We start from the raw sequence: 27,913 nt of genomic DNA, 5'->3' as shown, positions 1-27,913 counted from the left end.
AGCTGTTGTCCTCTTGTTCTTTTTTTTTTTCTGAAATACAGAAATAGAATTGGAAAACTGCATTCTCATTGCCTTCTTTTTCCACAAAGAAAGCGCTGCCTCTAGTAAAAGTGAATGGCAGAATTGTAAACCGTGTGGCTAGAGCAGACCATCAGAAGTGGTTATAGTGATGTTGTTTCACAGTAGGAGAGGTAAACATGATGATGAAGATCTCCCAAAATTAGGAAAAGAGTGAAACCAAGCGCTTTTTCACGTTAAAATGTTGGGACAAACTGTCACCTATTGTCTCAGTGTCCTGTTCATCTGTCCATATGATGTGAGGGGATGAAGATAAAACTTATAAAGTTCATCCTTGGGCAACATGCTAGAGCAATAAAAGCATCTCTAGAACTAGCGTAAATTTCAAAATATAACTTCTCTTCTGACTGTAAATGTATATATTTTACAGCTTCTCAGATTAAGATTTTTTTTTTTATTTAGAGCCTGTGAAACCTCTTGCATCTTCAAGAATTTTTACTGTCCTATATATCAAAGGATAAATGACAACAGTTAACACCTTCCCAAGCACAACTGCACTTAAAAAAGGTTTCCTAGTCAGAGAAGATTATCTTCATCTGGAATACCTACGGCATATCATTATCATGCTGACATATAAAACTGAGATTAAACCAATTGCAGCCTCTTATTTGGTACTTACAGAAAGCAATAAAACCCCAAGGGAATGTACTCAGAAACATCCCTGTCACCTGTACACCTGCATCATGAAAGCCTCCATCCTGCCGTAGAGCACACTGATTTCCCCCAATCTCTGGCAAAGCCAACAGTATACAAAAGCTGTATATGCCATCAGAATGGAAAGGCTGACTGGCAGCTGAGGTTAAACAGCCCTTTTTCAATAGAAATACTTGATGAACAGACCTGAGTAGTTCTGTCTTAGAGCAATTATCGCAAGCTCTGTGGCAACTTGTGTAAGGAAGAGTGGTTACATATCAACTGTTATCCTTGTTTATCCTTATCTCCATGGGTGCTTCAACCATTACTTTATTTCCACAAACACAGTTAAGTTAACATATCCCTTCACACAAAAGAGGCAGGGTGAGACCAGGTTCATAGGGTGTTACGTTTGTAGTACCTTCTTACACCTGTAATTCTAAACCACCTTTCACTGTCTGGCCATCCGTCACATTTTATTTCTACAATTATTAAGCAGAATTGTCAGCATAAGCCTCATTGTATGTCACTAACAATCACTGGTTGATTTCTGTGGATCATCCTTTTGTATTATTAATTGGTTTGGGGCAGAACAGGAACCACAGAAGGCAGACATGTATCTAGTTTGGCACACAAATAGCACAAGCAGGTTGAGCTATCATAGAAGAAGCAACACCCATGGCTGTGAATAAAAAGAGAGAGCTTGTTCACCCACAAAGCAGCTGGAGACAAGTAGATGAAAATTATTTCCACCATGCTGAAAACTGTTGTTCTACAGGGGCATCACCCCTGTAGAAGGCAAGCCGCTCTTTACTGAAGGGAAGGTGTATGTGTGCACACATGCACATGTGTGTGCCAGCGTGAGAAGGAAAAAGAAGTCCATGGAGCTGCTGGTTGTGATCTGTTACTGCTCAGTATGAGCCTTTAAAGCTTCATTAATGAGCTCAGGAGCCAGCAAGAAACTGCATACAAAGACACTCTGCCAAAGAATCAGTTGTGCCACAACTACACATCTATTTTTTATAAAGACCTTACAGATGCATAGTGCTGGCTTTGCCAGCTCTGGTTATTCACAAAAGTGGTGATGAACGCAAGCCAAAGCTACTCACATCATAGGGCGTAAAAGAGGAGGTGACTGGTATTTGAGGCCAGGGAGTGAGAAGTGGGTAAACTTTGTAATGCCTACACTGGGGATGGGTAAACTCAATTTCAGCTGCAGGGATCCAACAGTGTTTTTTGAACTGAGACCAAAGCCTTGAAATAGTATCTATCTCCAAACCAGCTAGGCAGTGCCAGGCCAGAAGCCATATGTTACCTCTTCAGGGTGCCACAAACTTCTTCAGATGGAAAAAGAGGTTACTTCAGTCTCCTTGCCGTTGCTGTTATTTAATAAACATACCATTTTTGCAGCAGTACTGAAAAACCATGATCCTGGATGAAAGCCCCAGCCTGCTGCATGCCACAGAACTCAGAATAAAATGACGATCCCAGCCTATAAGAAATGCCAAGCCAAATAATGCACACAACCCATGCCTGCTTGATCTCATCCTCTTCTGATGAGACCCCCACACATGCCAGAAAGTGTGATTTATTTACAGATTTAATTTTAAGACTGGATTAAACATAATTACCTACTATAAAGTTGGAAGATAATTAAAACTTTCTTTTGCCATCAGCATGATCTGGATTCACAAAAGTAAAAGTACTCCACAGTATTTACTTTTCTGTAGCCATGCTGGATTGACCATCTGTTCCTTTTTCCCACAGAGATCAGCAGCAAGATGAAATACTATGCAATTCAACAAGAGCTCAGCCCTGAAGAAATTTCCCAGAAGCTGAGTATGGCTGAGGAGATGCTGAAGGAGATCAAACGCCGTAAGCCTTTCACTAATCAGAGGCAACTTGCAGATGAAGAGGAAAACGCAGCAGAGAAGTGTGAGTTTTAAAACTGTTTTCCGTTCACCCACATGTTGATGTGCAGCTGGCACAGGCCAAGCAGTTCTGGATGTACTGCTGAGCCCCTGGGAAGGACCAGCAGGCACTTGGCAAGCACCGACCGGCGTACTGAAGATGCTGCTACTTCCAAATGCCGGCCCCAGGTCTCTGCTGGCGCTTGCTGCCCCCATGGCAGAATGGGCAGAAAAATACGTGTGTGTCTGTGTGTGCCTGTGCACTGCAGCACCTCAGCGATAGCTGCTTAGGAAGGTTCGTGCCAGGGCTAGAACTGCTCGTGTGAACGTCTTCCTTCCCTCCTGCCAGCTCTGCCATGGGGACAGTGAACTCCAACAGAGAGAGAAAAACTGCTGGTATGGGAAAGAGTGGCAGCCGAATTCTCACTGCTTGGTGAACATGAGTCAGAGCCCCAGCACAATAAGGACTGCCTTCTCCAGAATAGCCTGGTTAGATGTGACAATGAAAAACAAATGAAGAGCAAGGAAAGCCAAACCTAGTTTCTTTTAGGAAAAGCTACTTGAGAGGGGGAATCAATGGGATTAAAATGAGATACTAAAATGAGAGGTATCTTTCCTTTTCAAAAGAGATGGGGAAATTAAAATCTAGGTATATGACCTCTCAAGTGAGCTCTTAACAACTGTGTTTTACTGTCCCCTGAGTAACAGCAACAGAAATTGTTGCATAGGTAAGTTTTGTCAGAAATCCAAGGTTTGAATTAATCAGTGGCCTCTGATTTTTCTCCCAGTGCTACAGCAAGTTGAAGAGTTTCACGAGAGGTACAACGACACTAGATCTCTAGTGTCTGATGTGCTGGAGCAGCTCAGCGAACAGGATGTGAAACTGTCAGACCTGGAGGAGGCATTAGACCAGGCACTTGACTATGTTATACAAACAGAAGATATAAATAAGGAAAACACAGCCAATCTTCAAAGGCGTGAGGTACTACGCAGTACATTTATCATAACTGTTGTCTCTGAACACTCCATCTCTGCCGGTGCTTAAAATAGTAGATTGCAAACAATTTAGATTCAGGAATCACCACACCAAAAAATAATTTCTTGGACCACTCAGCAGGATGAGTTTGACTCTCCAATTCTAAGAAACAAGTTGTGGAAGTGCAAGGTACTATTATTTATTCATGGAGTGACAATAAATGACAAGTTTTGGCATGGCATGTCTCTGCAAGCCAAGGAAGAGATGGATACTGATGCCTAAACTAGGAAGACATTACAATAAAACCCAAGAAGCTTAAAATTCCACATAGCATGGCTGTTATAAATATTGTGGTGGGATTGTTTCACCTATTACATACTGATTTATAATGTGGAAGGACTTCATGCTCACAAAAGTAATTAAATTCTATTAAAATAATTATTTATAAAGACTCTGCACTGCATTTTTTGCCCTGGGCTGAGTGCATTCATGCTGTCTTGTCCAAACTTTCTCCCTGGTCCTCTTTAAACAAAATGCATCCCCATTTTTTCAGGAAGAGCAGACAATTGTCCTTGCATCTTCAAGCACAAATCCATTCTCTAACTGCTCCACAACAGATACCTTGAAACTGAGTTTCCTACTTGCTGAGTGAACAGCCTAGCTGTAAGGCTACAGCAGTTTTCCCTTATGCTCTGTTCAAATGAATAGTTTCAGTATTTTGAACAAAGTAATCACTCCAGAGGAGAGCTCAGAGGAGACCTGTCCCCTGCAGCACGGAAAGGGGGCATGTTTGCCTGTAAGTGGTGGTATTAGGTTCAAATCCCATCTGGCTGATGAGGAAATTGAATTTTCAGGTCTCTTATCCCAGAAAAGTACCCAATCCATCAGCCATACAAAAAGACTATTTTTTCTCCTCCCAGCAGTTTTGTGACTCTTTCTCCATTTTCTTTAGTTTCCTTTAAGGGATGCAAAACCAGAATGTCCCACCTAAAACTTTTCTCTTCATTCATTTTTTCAGCAAGGAAGAAAACGACAGAGAACAATTTGGGACCATTTGAAGCGAACTGTTTTCATTTCAATGTCTGAAATTGTTTGGATTCTGGAGGAGAGGGGTTTGGGGAGCAATTTTGTGATTTGAAGAACGATCTTGCAAATTCAGGCCAACCTCTGGGTTTTGTAGCATCAGTGGCTAAGTTTTGAGTTCTTGAAATTTGCAGCGCTAGAAGTTCATGTTGATGCGGAAGGTCTAATAATTCAATAGAGAAATCAGGCGTGCTGCTCTTGTGAATTCTTCTACAAGCAGCTTGGGATCCTTATGTACAAAGCCTCTTCTGTTGTTCCATTGTTTCATAATTACAGTGCCAAGCTGCAGCTCATCTCACATTTATGAAGCAAAGCCTGAAGTGTGTAGTCGCATTTGTTCACTGTTTTTAACCAGTTGGATCTTCATTATTACTCACAATGAAGGCAGATGCTGTACAAAAGAGATTGTTCACATTAGCTTTGCTATTGACAAGGAAAAGAGATCTCTGTACTGTAGATTTAAAAAACCTCCAGAAAAAAACTAGTCTCCAGACCACTATGAAAAATCCGTGTTTAATTTGTCTCTGCTGGCAGTGCACTGAATAATGCTTCATTCCAATAAGTGCTCATGCTGTAATAAAAAATGAAATTAATAAATTTAAAAAAACCCAACATTTCTTTCACAAAGACAAGAAAATGCACAATCACATTATAATATGCAGCTGTTACAGATGTCTGGGAAAAACTTAGACTTCAAATTTGTCTAAAACCTATTTAGTTCATCACTTCATCTTTTTAATTAACTTTAATAAATTCAACAAAAATGGTAACACTGTATTTTAGCAATGCACAGATGGGTTTGGATGTGATTTTATTTTATTTTATTTTTTGTAGAAACAACATGAGAAAATAAAAGAGCAAATAGATGAAGTGAACGACATTCTGCTAAGTGCCACAACTATTTTGGCAGGACCACAAAAGATCAACTCTGAGTTAAGCGAGGTAATAAAGGTAGGTGTCTCAGTGACTTGTTTAAATGATATGTCCTGATTTTTTGAACTTTTAAGTCATGTGTTTAGACTACTAAATAAAAAACTCTCCTTTTTTATACTGCTTCAATGAAATGTTGATGAATATTCCCCCAAAAAAGTATAAATCTTCCTGGATGAAAAGCTCTGTAATTACATTTTACTGCATCAGAAATATAATCATATTCTAAGGACACCTAACTGTAGGCAGAGCTGAATGAAGGATTTTGCTGCAGAGTTCTCAATCATTTAATTACAAGCAGCTGCCAAAAGATGCTCTGGTAAAAGACTGCACTATATGCTAAATTCCTTTTCTTGTACCTGCAAGTGAGCATAGAAGAAGGCTACAGGTCCCAGATATCAGTGTTAAAACCAGCCACTGTCAGGCTGTAAAACATACATAAACAGATTGTCTTACAGAACTCCTCTTCTGGAACTGTAGACTAGTATACAGTGTTTTGAATGAGACAAGTTATTGCAGGAAACTTCTAGAAATTTTAGGATTTTGGACTTACCAAAGCTTTTTATTTTTTTCATGTTTTATTTTAACATTTTGAGGCAATTTAAGACAAATGAAAATTCTCCACAGACACTGACTTTGGTCATAGTTGCCCACTTCTTTTTTTAACACAAAAATAAATATCAGAAGTCATTAATTTTTCTTTGAAAAAGTTATTGGAGAAAACAGAAGGAAGACAGCTTGCTTTATAACCCTCCCTAGGTGATCAAGCAGTATGATTTTTTTTTCCCCTGTGTTTTGTGCAAAACAAATTGCTGCAGTTTATCATTTCAGGTCCCCCACTCTTGTGGATAAGTTTACACAGAGGGGACATTCACACTGCAGGGAAAGAAGTAGTATGCAAACATCATACATCTTCCATCCTCATCAGCAATAATTATTTTCACGCTTCGCTCATTCGTCCTTTTTCTCTCCCTCTGTTTCATCCTTTTTTTGTGTATTTTGAGGCCGCATTTATAATCCTCAAACATATCAGCAAGGTTGTGTATTGGAGAGAAGGTGACTGCAGGCCCATTTGGTCTTCCCCACAAGTATTTCATATAAGGAAGAAGTATGGCTAAGGCAAAGGGATACTACTTCTCCTTGCTTACAAATACGTATAGGTAGTATTTAGGTGACTAATTTACAAATTAGACTAACCCAAGATTTCTTAGCATGAGGGATGTCTCTGTGCAAGGAGGTAGAAAGGGGCCAGGGCCCGTTTTCCACGACGTGGCACAGCTCACAGCAGTACAGTTAAACTCTCTGCCCCCCTCCAGCAATTGCCAAATTGTCCCCAGGCCCCAGGCACTGCCCCATGCTATTCCCCAAGGAGGCAGGTTTGGGAGAGTGGCAGCTGGCCAGGGCCAAAACAGTGCCAGGGCCCATGCAGTAACGGGATGATGTGTTAGCCCAACCACTACAGCACTATTTAGTTTACTTGTATAGGTATCATTTAAAAGTTCTAAAAAATAATTTCTGGCCTGCAGACTTCACAGAGAAGGGGTAAAAAAAAAAAAAAAATTATTGGTTCCACTTCCCAATTTAAGAAGAACCACAATAAGGGGATTTTTGCAAAGATCTGGTTTAATTACTTCACCTATTAGTGCTTCACTCTGCAAGACTTGTCATTGTCACCATTCTGGAGCAAACATAAAAGATAGTGAGACATTTCTCAACTGTCTTTCTTTTGTATTTTACACATATATCTCTAATAACTTTTTAAGGGATTCCTAGAATTTTTGGTTGATTTTTATCTTCCTGCATTTGTCTTGCCATACTGACATTCATGGGACAGACTCTTTTAGATCTTTCCTCTTTTTGATCTGTTAAAAATATAACATAAAATAAATATAACAGAAAACAACAACATTATAATAATATAAACAGTAAAATAAAACATAATAATAAAAATACAGACCTGATTTTTTACAATTTTCATCTTCTTTCCTTCCTTCCATATTTTTTTCAGAATGTGTCAGGGTTCTACGCAGAAATAGATGGAGCAAAAAAGGAATTGCAAGAAAAACTAGCCAATCTGTCTCTGTTTGATGATGATTTGGTAGAAAAGGCTATGCATCATGCACACAACCTAAGAAGACTTGCTGATGAGCTGGACCGGTAAAATTTAACTTCAGCAGACTCTGTTCATACAAGTGCTACTGATTGAACACCTGAATGAACTAAAAGACAAGCAGAAACACGGTGACATTAAATATGCTGTCTGTAAATAGGCACTAAACAAATCACTGTTATGTCATGTATGGAAGGACTTGTCATGGTCCAGAGGGAACAGCTGAAGTTGAGCTAAGCAAAATCTCTCAATCTTTTCAAAGAATAAACATATATCTTGCATGACATTCTGCCTTTTCTAATTTGGCATGTTTTTCTCTTCCCATAGCAAGAGAATAGGAAAGGTAGATCACTGAAAAGTAAAATAATACAGTCAGATTAAATGGGGTTTGCAGAAACAGCTCATGCCAGTAAGTTCATTCACATTAAAAATGTTCAGCATTATGGGCCACGAAATGGGCTTTGGGATCATTTTTGTTCAAGAACTGGTTTACAGATGGAGTAGTTCTGATACTCAATAGGTTGTGTCCCAGTGAAACTAGCCCACTGTAACACCAAAAACTTACTGTAAGTCTTCCTATTTTGCTGGAAGATACTAAATTCATCAACATTCCCCAATTTACTAACAAGTCACTTCTAGACAGATTTGAAATTTGACTTTATTTGCAATTGGGACTACCCATGGAAAAATCACTGCTGCAAATGAATTCTTAAATAAAATATTTCACCAAATTCTACCTTAAGTAACATCATGGACATATGCTTTTGGAAGATAAAATTAGAACTACTCTTCAAGTATATTATCTAAATACCAATTGTTTCTTAATATTAGTATGCCCTAGATAGGAGATTAAAATAGAGAAAAAAATAACAGATGGTTGTCTTTTATACAATTGTATAAAGCTGACATCTGAAACTCTGTTCTGTAACACCACACAAACTACAGACAGCCTAAAAACCAAACAATATGTTCAGTCTGAGATCAGCTAACTGGGGGCAGCAGAATCACTTGAAAGAAAATACCCCATATGGCTAGCCTTCATCCCTTACCAAAATAATTTAAAAATTACTACCAAGTCCAACACATTAGGAAGTTAACAGAAAGCAAACAGAAATAATTATGAAAGATCCAGATGGAAATGTGCTGACTCTTTTATTTGTTGAGATTATCCTGCAGTGAAACTTTAATCCTTCAAAACATTTAGCCTTTTTTCAAATAATTTTGTTTTTATGGGTTTGCTTTATAAGCCTGTCAGGCTTTTATTTGGTAGAGTTTCTTCTTTTGTCTTAGGGGAATATAGCAGAAAATTCTTGCAACAACACCGAATCTGGAAACTTAATAATCTCTCAGTGTGCAAACACTTTGAAGTGAATACACACACATGTAAATATATATATATTTAGTCTATATTTAACATATACTCTGAAATCTGTTTATCACAAAAATCTTTAAAAAATAATATTTATTCAAAGTTGCTAACAGCTGAACGTTGAGCCCTGAACCAACTGCTGTTTGGAATCTCCCCTGAAGACCAGTTATCGCCTCATATGCAAATCAAGATCTACTATGCCAGAAAAGCTATCTTGTGTTTTTTAAATCTAACTTTTTGCAAAGTATCATCACCATGGGCAGTCCTTCATCTGATCCTCCCACTTTTCCCACCTACTTTTGGAAAATATAAACAGCCCAGTGATACAGCTGTCCTGATCACTGGCACACGCAAGTCTTTCCATTCGTGGCCAGAAGTTAACCCTAAAGAAGGACAACTGATGGATCTGTTATTCTGTTAATTCATGGAATATCTAATCTAGACTAAAAAGAAAAAAAGCTCAGTAGTCATTTGCTGCTGCTTACATAGATGTTGAAGGCAAAATTCCCAAAGTTACACCACTGGGAATTACCTTCTATCCACATAGTTTTCACCTGCTTCAGATTGACATAAATGGTCATACACAATGAAGAGAATACTACTTAGGCCAACTATATTTATCTGTGTAATTATGTAGTCAGAATTCACAGAATGTTAGGAAAATTAATCAATCTGAAACTACTTTGATTCAGTTTGGCTTCTTCCTCCTTTTACTCTCTTTTTAACAGGAATTTGTATGGTGTTGATACAAATGGTTTGGTACAAAGGGCAATAAATGCTTCAAATGTTTATGAAAACATTGCTGGTTATATTGAAGAAGCTAATAAAGCTGCATTGCTGGCACTGAACACAACAAACCGGGTCAACGATGTAAGTAATTTTCATAATATCAGCTTTTATCTTGCAATGCTTCAGGGACTTCAGACACCTAAGTATAAAGAAAAAAACAAGATTTAGGTTAACTGTCAGCACTGAACTTCTCACTGCACATTTTGCTTCATCTACTATTTCCTGAATTAAATCCTAGGTAGTTAATTATTCTGCCAGCCTAAAGTCCCCTGGTATATGAAAAGATGCAACAGGCTCTTCCATCCCTAAGTATAGGGTGATGCTGCTCTGTGTTGTCACTCAAATTGAGGCTGCTCTGTGGAATTCCAGGCAACTCCCTGGCCCTGTAGGAACCTGAGCTGGGATTAGTGCTCAAGCCCTCCTACTCCACACAGCACCATATGGCAAGAAAGGTGGTCAAGACATCTAACAGGAACATCACTGTTTCTCATAGAAAGTCAAGTTAAAATGGGGCAAAGAGCCCACTCACACACTCAGTGCAGGGATGAGGATGCTAATTTTGTCTCTGGCCTCACTGTTCTGAAATATTTTATATGTATTTTTTTACATATGTAGTTTCCAATTGATATACATGCTACTTACCAGCAATTTATTAGTGGGATAGCAAGAGGACTTGGTTAGATTACAGGGCCCTGAACCCCAGGGAGCTGTGTGATTTCGAGTCCAGCCCTCTGCTTCCAGCACACTACTGGGGACTGCAAGGCAGCTCCCCACGCAGTGCAAGTGTTTATCACCCATGAGAGATGACAGTAGAAATGAACAGTCACAGTGCCTAACTAACATGAGTATCACGTTGACCATACTAGAGTTGATAAATTAAGAGGACTTCTGTGCTTTCTCCATCTTTGTTATTCAGTGTTGTTGCCTGGAAAAGCATACATTTCTCTAAACTTTAATCGCAATCTACAGAAAATTTTGTTTTTCAGACTTTTTTTTCCAATCCAACTGCCAATCTTCAAATGAAATGAAACAGCAGTGACTTTGCAGTTGCATTTATATGAAGTAATATGTTGTCCACAATTAAACACAATAAAGAGGAATATTTGACAAGCATTATTCTGACTTTCTTTTTTGGAACATACTTGTAGGCTGCAGTTGGAATTGATACTCAGATCATTTACCATAAAGGTAAAAGTGAAGAACTCCTCAACCAAGCCATGGAGCTACAACGGACAGCAGATGACAGTAAATATACATCCTTTCTACCTTCCCAGTCAGTTTATAAGCATGCATGTTAAAATAAATTTCAAAGGCACATCACTAAGGCAGAACTACTGCTGTAACAGAATAGTGTATTGATTGAAGTTACCACACAAAGTACTTGAAATGGCCACAGGCACAGTATGAGTAGTTCATGTGTTGTCATCCTGCCAGATGCTGAAAGTTTATTTCATTCACAAAAGGACCATTTCAGATACAACCACTGTTTAAATGTGATCCTGCAAAGAGTTGTTCACAGGTAAATATACTCAATCAAGTAGTACAACTGAAATTAATTCACAACAGTTTAAGTGTTCAGAAAGCTGGATTTCACCAGTGAAGGATAATAATAATTGTTAAGGTATTTTGGCCTTTTTTCACTGAAAATGAAAGAAAAGTCAAATTACAGAAATGACCTCTTCAATTTTGCAGGACCTTTTTGAGTTCCTTAAAACTTTTCCTGTATACTTGTTGCAGCTATTCTCAGCAGTTCTGGTAAAGCAGAGAGAGATAGTACTGGCTGAGATACAGGTCTCCGGATTTTTCTAAGACAGCCTGTGGCAAGCAAATAATGGCTGGGACCTGCAAGGTTGCTTTTTCCTTTAGATTATGTGAAGTCAAGAGTGTTAATATGACCTATACTAAAAGAGGCCATAGTATACTGCCTATGGTGTATTAAATGCTTAATAACATACTTCCACAGGATAAAATATACCTTTTTAAATGCCACTTTGATGCCACTCAACTATACCTCCTATTTTCTCCCTGCAGGTAATGATTTAACCATTGCAGACACTGGCCGGCATGTTAATGGCACTCTTGCTAGAATGAATGTTCTGCGAAGCCAACTGATGAGAGCCATCACAAAAATGCAATCAGCAGAGCCAGGTTGTAAGAGGAACTTCATTTTATGATGCTTTATCTTCATATATTTAAGAGCATATTTTATCTTTGCATATCACCTATGAAGTTGGTATTAAAATTTCAGTCCCAGGGCGGCCTAAACGAATTTACAAGACCTAGATAGCAAACATCCAGCTTTAACACATTCATAATGAAATTACATGTTTTGCCACATGAAATTACAAACATTCTTCTTGATCCTCCTTACTACAATTGTCCTCTCCCATGTTACTCTTGATCTTTTCAGGGCGTGGAGAATCTACAAGTCTATGGTTTTACTGTATTGATAGTCCAAATCTAATTCACGTATACATCACACCTGCCAAGTAGAGTATTTGGGAGGTAATTACTGGCAGTCTTGATTGACAAAACCTCACCTTAGTTTTTCAGAAAAGAGACATCATAGACCATCCAGCAAATATACCTGAAGGTGTTCAAAACTGACATGGTCAAGATTTCTTCATTAACTTCAACTAAAAATGGCTGGGTTTTACTGCCAAGACATTATCATATGCAAAATGTCACAGGTTTTATAAATACAGTAGCTGGTAACTCCAAAAAAATAAAACCCCCAAAATGCCAGGTATGAAAAAACAAAACCACTTCGGTGTCTTGGGTTTCTCTCCTTCAAAATAACTTTCATGAAAAATATTCAATAAATATGTGCATTTTCTTTTAAAATCTTGATGAAAAACAATGTATTTTTTCATCTGTGTTCCAACTTCCTTGGCTATGTAACAGCCATCAAAATCCAAGGACATTGAAAATTTCTAACAATCTAGAATGGTAATGAGAATTTCTTAAATTTTAAGAATTAATATGATTGTAGAACAACCACAGGAATTTTTTAATATTCCCTGTAGAAGTAAAGAGAAAACCAGCCAAGCAAGGCTGGGTCCCTGTTCTGTGGAAGGTAAAATCCCCTTAGCCTCACCACTTTCTAAATACTGGTTATAGCTTGCTTGAATCTTTGAAAGAGTTCATTTCTTCTCATCCCCTATTTATTTTGTAGTGGAGGCCAGAGAGCGTTTGGAGCAAGCTAAAATGAAGACTGCAGACGCTGTAAGTGCTACCATGACAGTAACGCAGGCTACAACCCCCATGGATGAGAACGTGAGGTTGTGGTCTCAAAACCTGCAAGACTTCCAGCACAATTCAGCAGCATACGACAGTGCTGTGCATTCAGCTGGGGATGCAGGTAGGGTGACCTGAATTTTGCCATTCCTTAGCATTACAAGGTCAGTGAATCATCGCAACATCATGTTATATGAATTGTTTACATTGCATGTTCATTGCATATAATCCTCTAGCATCTTACCTCCATGAAAACATTTCAAAAATCAGCAGTTTTCTGGAGACTTGACTATACTTTAAAACTTTTGGATACTTGAGCATTTCCAAAAGTGACTTAAACACTTAAGGGCTGAAGTCTTATTGGCTTCTAAGTCATTTCTATCAGTGTACCAAGGTCACAATGAATGGTAGACAGCTTGTTTAAATACTTCTTGCTATTATGATTAGTGGTTTACTTTTTTTTTTTTTAACATTGGGAGGCATTTGAAAACAGGGCCCTTTTGCCCTCAGTAGTACAAACGTGGAGGAGAAGAGGTCCCTGACTTGATGAGCTTGTAGTCTAAACAAAGGAGGCAAAGAGGATTAGGGAGGAAATATAGTATTTAAGCAGGGTGATTGCTGGAAAAGCTTGTAAACATCACATTAATTCCACTTTTATTGTCAGGGGGAGGAGGAAGAGTAGAGTAAAAACCGGAAGACTTGTTATGAAAAATTTAAGGTAAATAAAAAGACAAAAGAAAAATGGAGGCAGGCTACAAAATTAAAATGAAGGTGATAGGGAAGAGTGGAAAAAGAGGCAGAGAGAGTGAAGCTGAAATGAAGTGACTGGTGAAAGAAGGAAAAGAAAAATTAGGAAAGAAAAGAATCAGCCTAGAAGTGAGAATATTCAGAATAAAAAATTGCTGACAAGCACCCCTACTTATTGCTCAATGTATTCCTGGCTCTGTTCAGGAGGCTTACAAAGGTCCCAAGGTATTCACGGCTAGGGAAGCTGGAAATCCAGAACAAGAAATTTCCTGCGTATGTTTGATGATATGTACCATTACCTGCAGCACTGTCCAGTGATGTCTTCCCTCCTGAAAGTGCCTCAGAGAAGGTCCATAACTCCGTTGAGTCTGAATCTCAGATCTACTGCCCCAAATCCCTTCTCCTTCTGTCAGGAGCTTTGCAACTTGAGTGTCATTTTACTGCAAAAGGTCTTATGAGTACCAAACCCAGCATTGCTTTTAGTGCCCCAAAGCCACACTCTTCCCTCTAGACTGGGGAAACCCAAGGGTCATGCTATTTCCAGAATTCAGTAATGGATAAAAGACACTCGCACTGATATTTTTGGTTAAGTGAGTGCTCCCAATAACTGGTATAAAACTGGTTCCCTCCGCAAGAGGAAATTCAGTACTATTCAATAGCCCAACCTTTGGCTCCAGAACTGGAAGCAACTCACATTTCTCTAGCTTTTCATCAAGGAAACATTGAGCCACTCCCTCCGGGAATGGGTAAGCTCACTGTTGGTCACTGCACAGAGTTCCATAAGGGTGTAATTGATATAACAGTAGTTGTATTGCATTGCTGTAAAATGTTTTTGATCACCACAGAGCACAGTTTAGACTGTGGGCTATGGGCTCCAACTCCCATTTAAGACAATGTAAATGTGGATATGATTGGCATCCAGGGAGGGAATGGTATGAGGAAAAACATCTAAGAGAAACAGTCTGCTATAGCTTACACATGAAGGTTTTTGTTTTTATTCACCTTTACACTGGATTTACATTTAACATTTACCAGTGCCAGCTTAGTATATAGAGCAGCAACACAAGCTGCCTTTGGTTCTTCATGCTCAAAATGTCAGCAGATATTCAGGATTCAAAAAATCTGCTCATGCTAGCTGTTATACTGTAAGAAATATTTCCAGTAACATTTGAGAGGCTCTGTAAGAATGGATAGACCTAAGATGGCCCAGCTCTCCTAGTTGGTTATGTTCCCAAAAAGGCATGCATGGTACACGCACCACAGGTTGTAAAGAACAGGTCAGCTCCTATGTGATGTGCCTGGCAAAAACGTCTTCTCTGTGATAGTGGGTTTGCAGGTAGGGAGTCACCTTGAAAGTATTCTGATCATATCAGAGCACCTGGAGGGCCTGCTGACCACAAACTAACTGAGAGATGCTAATATGCAAACTACAGCAATGTGTGCCCTACTACATTTGTGGAAACAGCTTTTCCATGGCATTGTTCATCTAAAGGCATTTATTTTTTTGTTTTAAGCCATGATGATTTTTTTGCCAGAAAGATCAGGTGGAAATAGCTGAGAAGACAGATCAGTGCTAGAAAGGAGGCTGGCATGGGTAATGCTCCAGTCAGATGTGACTGTGATTCACAGCCTGGGAAGACAGATGTAGACATGCCAGGGCATGGTGGAGTGTTCTCAGATCAGCTGTGTATGTTGCCAGGAGAGGTTGATGTGGCAGGAGGAATGCCCATCAAAGTCCAAAAGACAGTCACAAAAAATGTTCAGACAGGTGCCTGAAACACCAAAACACCTGATCATCATGCCAATAACACTACCATGGCAGCTGAAGCCTCTAAGCTGGCGTGTCTGGATTGCCTTTGAATAAAGCTTGCACTTGATTTTTGGAAAGGTGAGAGCATGTCTTGGCTGTGCAGTTTGTCTGAGAATACTCCCTATGCCACCATGGTGCAGGGAACAGGTAGGCTTCAGCAGAGAGGATGAAGGACAGTCTGGGAAGGAAAACACAAAAGGAGAAAGTGTCTGGAAGGTTATAGTTAAGGTATTTCGTCCTTGACAGTTTCCCTTGTATTCTTTTTTGTATTTTATCACTGGGTTAGACTAGTTTTCCTTTTTCACTCTCACCATCACCTCAAAAACTAAAATCAAAAATCAATATTCTTCTGTGTTATAGAATGCCATTATAAAGGACAAGGGGAAGGGATTTATGGTGAGATTTTACAATAGTACCGGTAGTAGCAGATGTTAGTTTTGTGTTTTCATGTTACGGTTGTGTTTAAAGTTTAATACCTCAAATTTCAAACAGATGAAAAGCCATTTTTTTAAGATATTAGATCAGACACAATTCCAATTCTGTTGCTGACTATTAAAAAAAAAAAGTGGTTGAAATTTGCTAAATCATTTTCTCAGCTTGCAATTTTTTTACTTTGAGAATAATGTGGGTTTTTTTCCAATGCAATGGAACATTGATTTCAAAAGGCAGAGAAAACTTTCTGTAAGTTGATTATTATACTAGTTAGTTTTTTTAAGTAGAAATTTTGATGCATTATGGAATTAATTTGTTGTCCAAAATTCATTGTAGTTCTTTGAGGATTTGCTAAACTAATGGCATTTTAATGTACAGTAAGCCTTATATAGAATATCTGATTACTGACCCCTGGCACATAAGGTCTTTCAGGACTTAATGGGAATAACTGGAGAGTCTAAAGCTCTATATGGCCGACTCCTACACTGGACTGGAAAGTAAAACACAAGTGAAAAGAGCCAAGCAGAGAAAGGGCAGGACTGTGGCAAATAAAACGTTTCAATCTATCCAAAGAGAAGCAGGACTGGTAGGACTCCATGGGATCTTCTCATACTCTGGATTGCTCTGAATGAGGCTGAGAGCAGCTTCAATCTTTAGACAACACAGAACTGGAAGCACAGAAAAGTGATTGGAGCCTACTCTTCCTTCTTTCCCTTCTATACAGTGGCAGTACATCTGAGGATTAGCTCCTCTGTCTCTCCGCTGTCTTCTCAGATGAGTAAAAATATGAGAGGAAGAATACAAGAGCAGGTGGACACAAATTGACAACCCCTAAAATATAACTGCAAACCCTACAAATCTGGTCTTAACCTTTATAGTGAATCCATGTCATTAAAAATTAACTATGACTACTGGTTCTTTCTTATATGCATGTAGCTTGTGGCTAAAATCGCATTTCATTATACTCAGCTACTTGTACCTACATCTAATTAAAGATGAAAACTGATGTGATGTGTAAATATACTTCAAAGGGCAGCATGTCATTGGAATCTGATGTGATGAAATTGGATTATAATTAGGGGTAGTTATTTTTCTTTCTTGGTAATTTTTCTGTCTGCTTATCTTTCTGGGAAAGGACTTCTCTCCCTTTAAACACAACAAAGCACCTGCATTTCCCTTTGATAACAATCCTACTTGCACATGTACCAGAAGACACAGCAGTGAAAGACCAAAGGTCCAGGACTCTGATTCATGACCCCTGGCAGATGTAGGCAGGAAAGCTGAAGAGATTACCACTCTCAGTTTAGGTGCACATGCATCATCAGCTAAGGCTTTGTACCGTTGTACAGTACAGGCCTGTTACCACAGTCCGAAAGCAGCAGTGTTTCTGTTAGCAGAGTGGACTGTGAACCACACGCAGACACATCACCTGTGCAGCTGTTGCTGCTATCTGGGTGATAACCTTTGAGAGACATGCACAGCTGAGACCTGAGGGAAACAACCTATTCATCTCCCCTAAAATGAATTTGAAGAGCTCATGAACCATAGCTCTTAGATGCAGTTCCCAGGTCAGCCACAGATATCCAGTGAGATGCTGAACAAATAATCCTTCTGCTCCAGTTGCCATATCTGTAAAATTGGGTTTAACATTTATTTGCCTTGAAGGAAGATGAAAAGGTTAGAATGATTAACGTTTGCAAAGCTCGTTGAGGAAAGTATTACAGAGGTACAACACCATGGTAGTACCTAGGAGTCCCATGAAAAAAGTAGTCTCCTTTGTGCAAACTTCTTTCTAAAAACTTTTGCAATACTAGATTCTGATAAATCTCTACCCTTTCTGAAATCACTGCCTCTCACACACCAAAGTTAGGACTTGTTCTTAAAGCAGAAGGAGATAGGTGAGTTAACCTAAGAGGGTAAAGAGGAATTTTCCTGGTGCAAAACCAGTATTACAATGAGGAAAAAAACCAAGCTGTCACATCTTTTCTAACTGCAGTGAAGAAACTTACGGAAGTCTTCCCTCAACTCCTGGACAAACTGCGCAGAGTAGAACAGAAGGCACCAGCAAACAATATTTCTTCCAGCATTCAGCGGATCAGAGAGTTAATTGCTCAAACCAGGAGTGTAGCAAGCAAGGTAAAACTTTCGGATGGGACTTTTGGTTACTAGTGCTAATAATCAAATGCATCTTATTAGGAGCTCCATTTTCCGGGGCTATGTTAGAAGCCCAAACATTGACATTATCACTGCCTGACAACTGGATAAACAAAGTACTGTGGAAGTCATTAAAATCTTTACAGTGGCTATTTGCAAGCAATTAACATTACCATGGTATTCATGGTAGACTACTGCTACTGCGGTAGCAACTTTAATTACCTAATTGGCCTAAGTGTTAGAGATGGCCACAATAGCAAAACCATTTAAAGCTAAAACTAATAGGTCATTACTCAGCTGGCAACATTAGTTACAAGCAGTAGTAATTATGTCAATTTAACACAAACTTTTCTGAGATGACAGTATTTCTTTTTTTTCTTTTGAATTAATTTTCTGCAGGGTAAGAGAAAATTTGGCTCACACATTTAACAGAGAAAACATTTTCATTATCATACATTAATTATGAGGTATTTTTCTGTAACAAGAACACCAAGGTCAAAAATTAAAACAGTATATTTGAATTCATTCAGATAAATAAAAAATTCAGTGCATTATTGTACATTCACATTGCTGGAATATGCTGTCCACGTACATTACTTAAAAAAGAAAAGGAAAAATCAGTTAGTATGTGTGCAGTGCTTGGCTGTTCTTTAAATCTATTTTGTCATTCAGGCATATAGTGCTTAAACTTGAAAACATTATTTCAGTTAATGTTGAAGGCATTTTGAACTAAAATGAACATGTTTTAAAATTTTATTAGCATCTCATCACTTTAACTTCAGTAATATAAGAGGATTACTTGTGAACAGAAAACTGGTCATACTACTCCCAAAGCAAAGAAATAAATTATGTGTAGAAGTTTTATAGCTATGGAAGAATTTCATTATGTGACATACATAATGATGTAGCCCTGATTCAACTAAGCACACATCTATGTCCCACTGAAATTTAATTTACTTTATGAATATGCTTAAGTGCAGTTAATTAGAAGCTTTAATTAATTTTAAAATTAATTCCCTCCATCTTCTTTACAGTGTCTTCCAGAATTGACTGATATAAACATACAATTTTGCATAGCCAATATATAGGTGCCAACTTCGCTCTTGCAATAAGCAAGGCTGCTGGCTAAGTATTCTTGCACATTTACCTTAAGTAATGTCTCCAGACAGCAATAATGTGTCTCACTTAGCATACTTGCAACTGCAGGTCCAAGTTTCTATGATGTTTGGAGGCCAATCAGCTGTTGAAGTCAATCCAAAGATCAACGTGGAGGAACTGAAATCTTTTACTTCCATGAGCTTGTTCATAAAGCTTCAGAAAGACAATCCACAACTGGCAGCATCTCCAGACAGATTTATTTTGTACCTTGGAAACAAAAATGTAAGAGTATAAGCCAGTTAATTTTTCTATATATAAAAAAAAAAAAGAAAATTGAAATAGGTTTGAAGTTTATTTGCCCTTGGTTTTTCCTCTCACTATTTCTTTGTTTCAAAATAAGAGGTGTCTGCTATATGACTGTCACTGATTTTGTGACAAGCAAAGAGCACGGGTTCCCGAGATGCCTGTCCTTGAAACTTCTCACTCCAAACAGTAAAGGATTCTCGCTAAGAAGCAAATTAGACTGCCTATGCAGCATGCTGTTGTGATTGTCACTGCTGTGAGCCACACTTGCTATCTCCAGTGCTGGTACTGAGGTGCTCTGAAGTAGTTAATATCACCTGCCTGTTTTTTGTGGGCCACATTTTAATCAGGTTTATGTTGCTGACAGTGTCAATTCCAAATCTCTGAGGTTACAGGCCCACAAGATAAGCAGGTTTCTTTGCCTGTGGCTTGTGCTGCTGTTGTACACTCTGTGCATCACTATTTTGGAACACCTATAAAGGGCATATACTCTCACGATCTGTAAGTGTTGTGAAATAATTGTTCTTTAAATTGTGGTTCCTAAAAGAAAAAAATCACACCTCACAAGCCAGGTATAATCCTGGCAAGCTGTTACTTGGGAAGGGTAAAGAGGCAGGCTTTTCTTTTTAAGCTTTTCTAAAAACAGTGTCTACTGAATATAAATCAAGTGAAGCCCCTCTTGGCAGAATATTTAATTGCAGCATAAATCCTAGGCTTTAGACAAATGTTTCTTCCTATTTCCTGCATATGACACTGCACGCTAAATACTGATGAACAGCTTCCCACTGAACATGACTGATTTATGGTCAGATGACATCTCATGACCTTGTATTTACCTCAGTCAAAATGGATATAAAGTAAAATATCAGAGACCTTTTCTGTACAGTTTTATATGGTGAAAGCAAGCAGTTAGAGAATGAATCTTTTGTTTATTAGTTAGATTTAAAGGTGTCATTTAGTCTATAAAGCCCACCCTTTACTAATGTTCTGCATTAAATCTCTTTCAATGTTGTAGCCCTGACGCCCTTCTCCATTGGTGTTTTAGGCAAAAAATTACATTGGTCTTGCAATTAAAAATGACAACCTTGTGTACATTTATAATCTGGGGGGCCAAGACGTGGAGATACCTCTGGATGCCAAGCCAGTCAGCACCTGGCCTTCTTACTTCAGCATCATCAAAATTGAGAGGTAAAGTGATAATGTGCATTTCCCCAAAATCAGTTAATAGAAAAAAAAATCAAACAGATAAGGCTGGGTCAGAACTGCTCATCAGGAGTCTTCAGTGCCTGGTTCTACTCCTTCTGAAATAAATGGAAATTTTCTTTGCTTTTAGAGAGCCAGGACCCAAGGGGCCACAGGGGGGAAGAGAAAGTGTCTGTAGTTTCTCTCCTTCTTTTCCCCCAGAGTACCAGTCTTCTAGTGAGGAAATAAAAACCCCTCCAGGAGTTGGAGGCTTGCTTCTTCTTTTTTAAGTTTAGCCAACACGAAACTCTCTTCTCTTACAATTCCCTTCTACAGGATTGGAAGACATGGCAAAATGTTTTTAACTGTGCCCAGTCTTAGCAGCACAGCTGAAGAAAAATTCATCAAAAAGGGAGAGGTTCTTGGTCCTGGCTCTCTCCTGAATTTGGAACCTGAAAACACTGTTTTCTACGTTGGTGGAGTGCCTCCAGACTTTCAGGTTGGTCAGATAAATACTCTGTATTCAAAACTAAATAACGCAAACCTATCTTGTTGGGCTTCCCTTTAAACACAGAATTGGTTAATAAATAAAATGTCCTTATTTAGTCATTTGTCGTCTTAGGACTCCATCTTCTAGCCATGGTGAAAACTACTGTTTTCTCAAGCATATCATGTCATACAGTAAGATGATTAGATTCCTGTTAGCTGTCATTCAAGTTGTCTGAAATGTAATAAGAAAAAAGCTTGCTGGCTGTTAAGTAGTATGCATAAATTCAGGCCTATTAGCCCAGCTTACACAAAGTTTGTAGGCTACCAGGTTTTTCAATGCTAATGATATCTTGATGCTTACAGTTTCTTTTTTACAACTGTCACAAAAATGACAAGTAATGTATTGTTAATATTAGGACAATGTGGGAAACTAGTAATACAGTGATTTGTTTGAATTTAAATTATCATTGGTTTAAATCCAGCCTTAGAACAGCACGAAGACTTGCCTGTGCAAGACATGTCTGAAGATCTGTGTGAGACAGTTGCTTCAGTCTAGTCCCTAGTAGTCAGCATGAATTAGCACCTCACTTAACCTGCTTCTGTGAACATACCAGGTCCTCTTTTTGGATTTAGAAATTGTTATGAATGATCTTGGCTATGAAAATTCCATGACTGAATGAAAACATACTTAGAAAGACTTTAGAGAATGCTAAGTTCTTTAAGCTAACTGTAGTAGGTGCTAAAAACATCCAACCACTGTTCTACAAGCAGCCCTCCTAACAATATAAAAACAAAGATTAACTCAAAGCACTTACATATTCCTGAGCTTTTGCATTGCTGTGACTGCCAGCTATATGCCATGATTTGAATTTTTGATTACTGAACCCTGGGTGCAAATTGCCTGCAAATAGGACTGAGGACTGAATAATAGTTGCACACACACACAAAAAAAAAATCCAGCAAATGAACCCTCCAGGTCTGTTCCAGAGCAGGGCAGAGGAAAAGGAAAAGAGAAAAGTGAAGAAAAATTGGAAGGAGAATGGGAAGAAAAGGATTCATGGAATTATTTGATAAGCATATGGGTCTCTTATCCCTTAGGAATGGACACCTCACATTTTCATTTATTAACATACAGTCTTATTTGCTAAAAGCTTTTGCCTTTTCTTCCCTGTTACATTGTAAATATGAAATGTACCACTTAACCATTAGAAGTCTCATACTTAACATAATTTAAAAGAATAGAAGAAACAAAGGAAAAAAAGGAAACATGATCATTTACCAAATGTATCTGTGCTGCAGATAAGAATCTCATTTTCTCTTACAGCTACACATATTCTGCATTGCTGTATTACCATTATTATTACACCATAAGCAAAATGGAAATAATGAGAAGCCAAAGAAAAGTTACTGGCAGTGATCAGACTCTGAAGTACAAGGGGTGTTATTAATATCACACCTGTTCCACAGGGCAGAGTATTTTAATATTAAAAGAATGATTCACTAGCTCTATCAGCTTTATTCTTTTGTATTTTTCCCCTCACCAATGCGGCTATTTAAATTCCATTTGCAGTGACCGTTGTTAAAAGAAGGAGTTTTTATATCATGCTAACTGTTCAAAATAATACCTAGTGAGGATTAGCCACTGGTACAGACTTTGAAACCAAGTCTCGTGGGCTTAAAGACCTCTCTCATTTCTCTCTCTTTCATCACAGTATGAAGTTATTCTTCTGGCAGTGAAGGATGTCAATACATTAGATATGAAATATCTACTGAGAGATTCAAATACGCTGAGCAAGATTTGTGATTAGTCAAATCTTAACCCTTTTCCCCTTTTCCAAGTGTGCTCCCTTCAAAACTACAAAAGAAGTTTTTGTTTGCAGTTGCCTTACCTGGCCTATTGTTCTCACTGTGAGACCATTCATGTGCTCCATTTTAACTTACAGCACAATGGCCATATCATGATAAGGACTGCAAAGACTATTCCAAGGTAGCATCATCCCATTTGTTTCAAAACACGAAGAGCACAGAGACAAAACTAACCCCAGGCACAAAAGCTGTCGTGATACCAAAACAAAGAGTGTGACCTTTCTCCTTTTACTTTTCCTTGCCCTCTGCACAGCTCCCTCCTAGCTTAAACCTACCTGGCTTCATCGGCTGCCTGGAACTGGCTACCCTGAACGATGATGTGATCAGCCTGTACAACTTCAAGCACGTCTATAACATCGACACCACCACATCGCCACCTTGTGCCAGGTAGGGGACAGTCCCACCGTCACTCTGCTGCTCTGGTTTGTTGCAAGTGCCAGTCCTGGTGGTTCTATTCCTGTTTTACATTATAAACGTGAAGGTGATACTGAATTGTCCAGAAGGAACTTGGTCACTTTTAACTCCTAGTTGTGTCAACAAGTTAAACTTACATATACATGGGAGTTGGACTCGATGATCCTTATGGGTCCCTCCCAACTCAAGACATTCTATGATTTGCTGCTGTCTCCATTAACCCTCTCACAACCTTGCTCGTGCCTTCGAAAGGGAAACTGATGTGTTATCTGGGCCATGGTCCAGGCTGCCTCCTTAACCCCACTGCTTGCCTAGGACAGGACTGCTCCTGACTTGAACCCTGTCACTGCAAGCAATACTGCTCCAGTGGGCCTGGTAAGCTTGAGTGCAGTCCCACCCCCAGCTAGCAAAGCCCATACCAAAGTTATCTTTCTGCCACACACTCTTAAACCCACAACAGAAATTCCTCAGAAAAGCCATTCACAAACTGGGAAATGCAGCCCCTAAAGTAGAAGTCAACATCAACTGCAGCGTTCATTTAGCACAGACATTAGCAGGCATTTTGTTCATACAACAGGCAGCAACAGTAGAATCTCTCCATACAAAGAACCGGAGAGAAACGTGCTGCTCTCACTGGGAAGAAATGCAGGATGTGTTGGGACAGAGCAAATGATTGCTTCCCATACCATTCCCACAAGCAGGGAACGCAAGCAGCTGCTCTCCAGGACAGAGCATGCGGCCGCTCCTGGGCTCCCCAGCAGAGGCCATGCTCGGCTAAATCCCTCAGAGAATTCCAATGGGTTTCTGCACAAACTGGGCAAGCTCTTAATAGGAATGTATGTGTATCCTTATAATGAGGAGGTGTTGTGGGCCTGCCACATTACAAGGATGAGCAAAGAGTTTTTCTGTCCTCTACATACTACACAGAATAAAAGCACAATGTAATGATGAAGGAGGATACACCTTCAAAGCTACACACTGTTTTTCAGAAAAAATTCCCAGAAAGAATTTGAAAGAAAGTCATCTGTCTCACTGCTGCCAGGAAGAAGCAGCAGTACAGAACAATTATTTCAAGAAAGTATGTTAATTGTAAAGGCCTTTAAATTTCCCCAAATTAAAATGGGGATATGCCAAATACTACTTCCCTGCTTGTTTTTTCATAGAAATAAGTTGGCTTTCACTCAGAGCCGGGCTGTGAGCTATTTCTTTGATGGCTCTGGCTATGCCCTGGCAAGAAACATTGAGAGAAGGGGAAGATTCAGCCAGGTGACTCGGTTTGACATAGAAGTTCGAACACCTACAGACAATGGATTGATCCTGCTGATGATTAATGGGGTGAGTACCAAATCCTGCTGTTACCCTTTATCTATGAGTGCCACAAGTTCCCCCGTACTTACAATATCATGAAAAATCCAAAATGCTTATGTTCATACATTTAACTTCCAGAAGGAGGAAATACTTTGTGTTCGTCTGGTGCATGTATACATTAGGAGGGAACTGGAACTTGCTCTGCAAAGGCCCCAGGAAGCCGAGGCCCTGAGATGGACTCTGGTCTCATCCAGATAGTCAGGACTTCAGACCGGTCATACCTTTGCAACAACACTTTGAGAGAGATTCCAGTTAAGACCAGTAGTTGCACCTTTATTTAAATGTGAACACACAATCAAAGCAATAGGAAATTTCTGTGAAGTAACTCCCATAAAGCAGCCACTTTGTGGTAGCTGCCACTTTATAACTGTGTCTCAGGGTGTACTAAATATTTATTTAAGTTACTGAAAACAGAAAGTAGTCCAAATAAAAAGGCTTGATGCAAATATCACCAGCTTTTCAGAAGTTTGAGGGTGACACAAACTCTGTAAGGGTTTGAAGAAAGTAGACTCCACATGCAAATATCTTCTGAAGACAAACAACTCGGATTTTTTTGGTTTGAGGATCTCCACATCAAGCTCCCAAGTCCTGTGTGGATTACAACTTGGTAAAGCTACAGAAAACATTCTACTGTGTAGATGCAGTCCACAGACATACACTTGTCTAGACACCTACATGTACCACTGCATTGAGCATTCAGAAGAGAAAAAAATCCATTCTCATTAGAAGAGCTACTCTCTAGTGTTTACCTTTAGGGTTACTTCCAGAGGAGAGTTGTGGGGAGTGATTTGCTCTGCAGCATAGCATGCCACCACTAACCTTCGCTCTTAGGAGGTTTTGGACTAAGCAACTGCTGTTAAAAGTTTAACAGCCTCTATGGCAGATCAGACATTTTTCTTCCAAAGTGCCCAGAGGTTTGTTGGACATGTATGCACTTTGTGTGTTAGGGTGGAAACTGCAATCAAGTTGGATCTTAGCTGTGGAAGACCATGCCTACTCACAGGCACTTTTAGAAAGACTGAGTAAGCTGGTCCATTATTCAGCTCTGCAAAGACAGCTCATAAATATTCTGAATGTAATCCCTGTTTCATTTTCAAGTTTAAGCTGTTCAAAACAAACCCAAGCTGCAGTTTCATTTAAAAGTGCTAGATTAAGACCTACTTTTACTACTTTAAGTAATGATTTCTGAAGGTGGACTCATTTGTGTTAGAGACAGCAGTTCTTGCCCTGCAGTAGTTTTTTGAGAATTATTGTTCCCATGTTTCCATTAGGCATGGGAACAACAGCACAAACACTAGGAGAGAAGACAAACATCAGCATTAAAAGCATTAACCCAGATGTACAGTTGCTGTAAACTGTCCTTTCTGCTTCTTTATATTCAGTTTTGGAACAAGACTAATTCTATGGTACAGATCTTCATTTCAAGCACTCCCTAAAGATTTCTAAAGTAGAGATCCTGTTTATAAACTTTAGGTCACCCTGCCACAGAACAGAAGCCAAACCATGAAGCAGGAATAGTCAGGAAATCCAGAAATCAAATACACAGTAAATACTCTCTACCTATTGCTCAGCCTTCAGGAAATACATCAGTGCTGATCAGGGCTGTGGAAAGATATAATCCTGAGCTATTACAGGCATCGTGGCAGAAGCTGCTAATGCAGATACAGTCATTCTAGCACAACATTGCTTTTAGCAGTATAACATCTTTCATTTGGGGCATGTGGTATTACTTTGACAGTAAATAGATGTGTTTGCATTAGGAATAATTTGCTGGTAAAGAATATTGACATCACTGTGCTACCAAATACTCTTCCTACAGGGAAACAGTTCATCAAGTCTTAAAACAAGTGCTGTTTATCAATTATGTGTCTATGTATATATATACATATATTTTATATACATATAAATAATCCAGAAACTTAGTTTTGCAAATAAAAAGACCTTTTCCCAGCATGCTTTTCACAATATCAGACACTCTCATAACATTGTTTATTACTTTTTTTTAATTGCTCCCACAATCATTGTGCTTTTCTGACTGCTGTTTTGTTTTACACAGAGTATGTTCTTCAGTCTAGAGATGCACAATGGTTTCTTGTACCTTCGCTATGACTTTGGCTTCAGCACCGGCCCTGTGCTGCTAGAGGACTCCATGAAGAAGGCTCAGATTAACGATGCTAAATTTCATGAGGTAGAGATGCAGTTACAATCAATTAATCACAGCCATTTGACCAACTATCCCAGCAGCTCCAAAGCAGCAATAATTTACTCCAACACCAATGAGAGGAGCAAAGGGATGAGGTGTCAGGTGGTGATGCAGTAGAGTGGGCAGAAGAGTAGAGAGCATGCCTGCCTTGGATGTGAAAGAGGACATGCAAGTCCCACCACTACTGAGCAGTGGAAAGGGAAGGCTCTCCCTGCCTCTTGGTAAATCAGTGCTTGTGGACAGATTCTGCATATTACTAGCCAAGGACAGGACAGTTCACGTGGGAGAAAAATTGTTATTAATTCAAAATGAAATTATATCCACGACAACTATGTCCTTCAAATATACAACTTTCCTCAACTAAAAACGTGTCATTATGTTAACTGGACCACCTCTAGTTGTTATGCATTGTATTACAAGAAATATTGCATTTCCCATTTCATTTGAAGAGAGAATTAATTTGGTAGCAGTCTTTTATATATGCATAATATTTTAGGGACTTTGGCAGATCTAAAATATCTATTTGTATTTGGTTTAAGAGAATTTGCTTTAAGCTGTGACAGTGACACTAGCAAATCATGCTTAGTGGCTTGCTTCTCCTGCCATTTACTTGATGTAAATTCAAAGTCTGATTCCTGATCCACAACTACAGCTAAAGTTCTGTTCAAACTGTTTAAGCAGAACACAATTAAGCCTTTTATGCTTTGAAAATGAAATAAGTTTTTTAAGAAG

The 27,913-nt window shown here is 38.9% G+C and overlaps 1 protein-coding gene across 1 annotated transcript in view; it reads left to right on the top strand.

Moving 5' to 3' along the window:
* The window catches only part of LAMA4 (laminin subunit alpha 4), a 104,378-nt gene that overhangs the window by 55,771 nt on the left and 20,694 nt on the right, over nt 1–27,913 (top strand). The window contains exons 10-24 of the mRNA XM_030004104.1: nt 2,479–2,646; nt 3,410–3,603; nt 5,515–5,631; nt 7,619–7,767; nt 9,818–9,959; nt 11,027–11,123; nt 11,910–12,026; nt 13,054–13,239; nt 18,101–18,240; nt 19,465–19,638; nt 20,705–20,847; nt 21,178–21,340; nt 23,450–23,583; nt 24,774–24,945; nt 27,035–27,166. Of these exons, the coding sequence (XP_029859964.1) occupies nt 2,479–2,646; nt 3,410–3,603; nt 5,515–5,631; nt 7,619–7,767; nt 9,818–9,959; nt 11,027–11,123; nt 11,910–12,026; nt 13,054–13,239; nt 18,101–18,240; nt 19,465–19,638; nt 20,705–20,847; nt 21,178–21,340; nt 23,450–23,583; nt 24,774–24,945; nt 27,035–27,166 (2,228 nt within the window). The remainder of the gene's footprint in view (nt 1–2,478; nt 2,647–3,409; nt 3,604–5,514; nt 5,632–7,618; nt 7,768–9,817; nt 9,960–11,026; nt 11,124–11,909; nt 12,027–13,053; nt 13,240–18,100; nt 18,241–19,464; nt 19,639–20,704; nt 20,848–21,177; nt 21,341–23,449; nt 23,584–24,773; nt 24,946–27,034; nt 27,167–27,913) is intronic.

This window comes from Aquila chrysaetos, chromosome 2 (genome assembly GCF_900496995.4).
Source record: "Aquila chrysaetos chrysaetos chromosome 2, bAquChr1.4, whole genome shotgun sequence".
NCBI classification, from domain to species: domain Eukaryota; kingdom Metazoa; phylum Chordata; class Aves; order Accipitriformes; family Accipitridae; genus Aquila; species Aquila chrysaetos.
The sequence above is the reverse complement of the archived record's forward strand: the minus strand, read 5'-3'. Positions and strand labels throughout refer to the sequence as shown.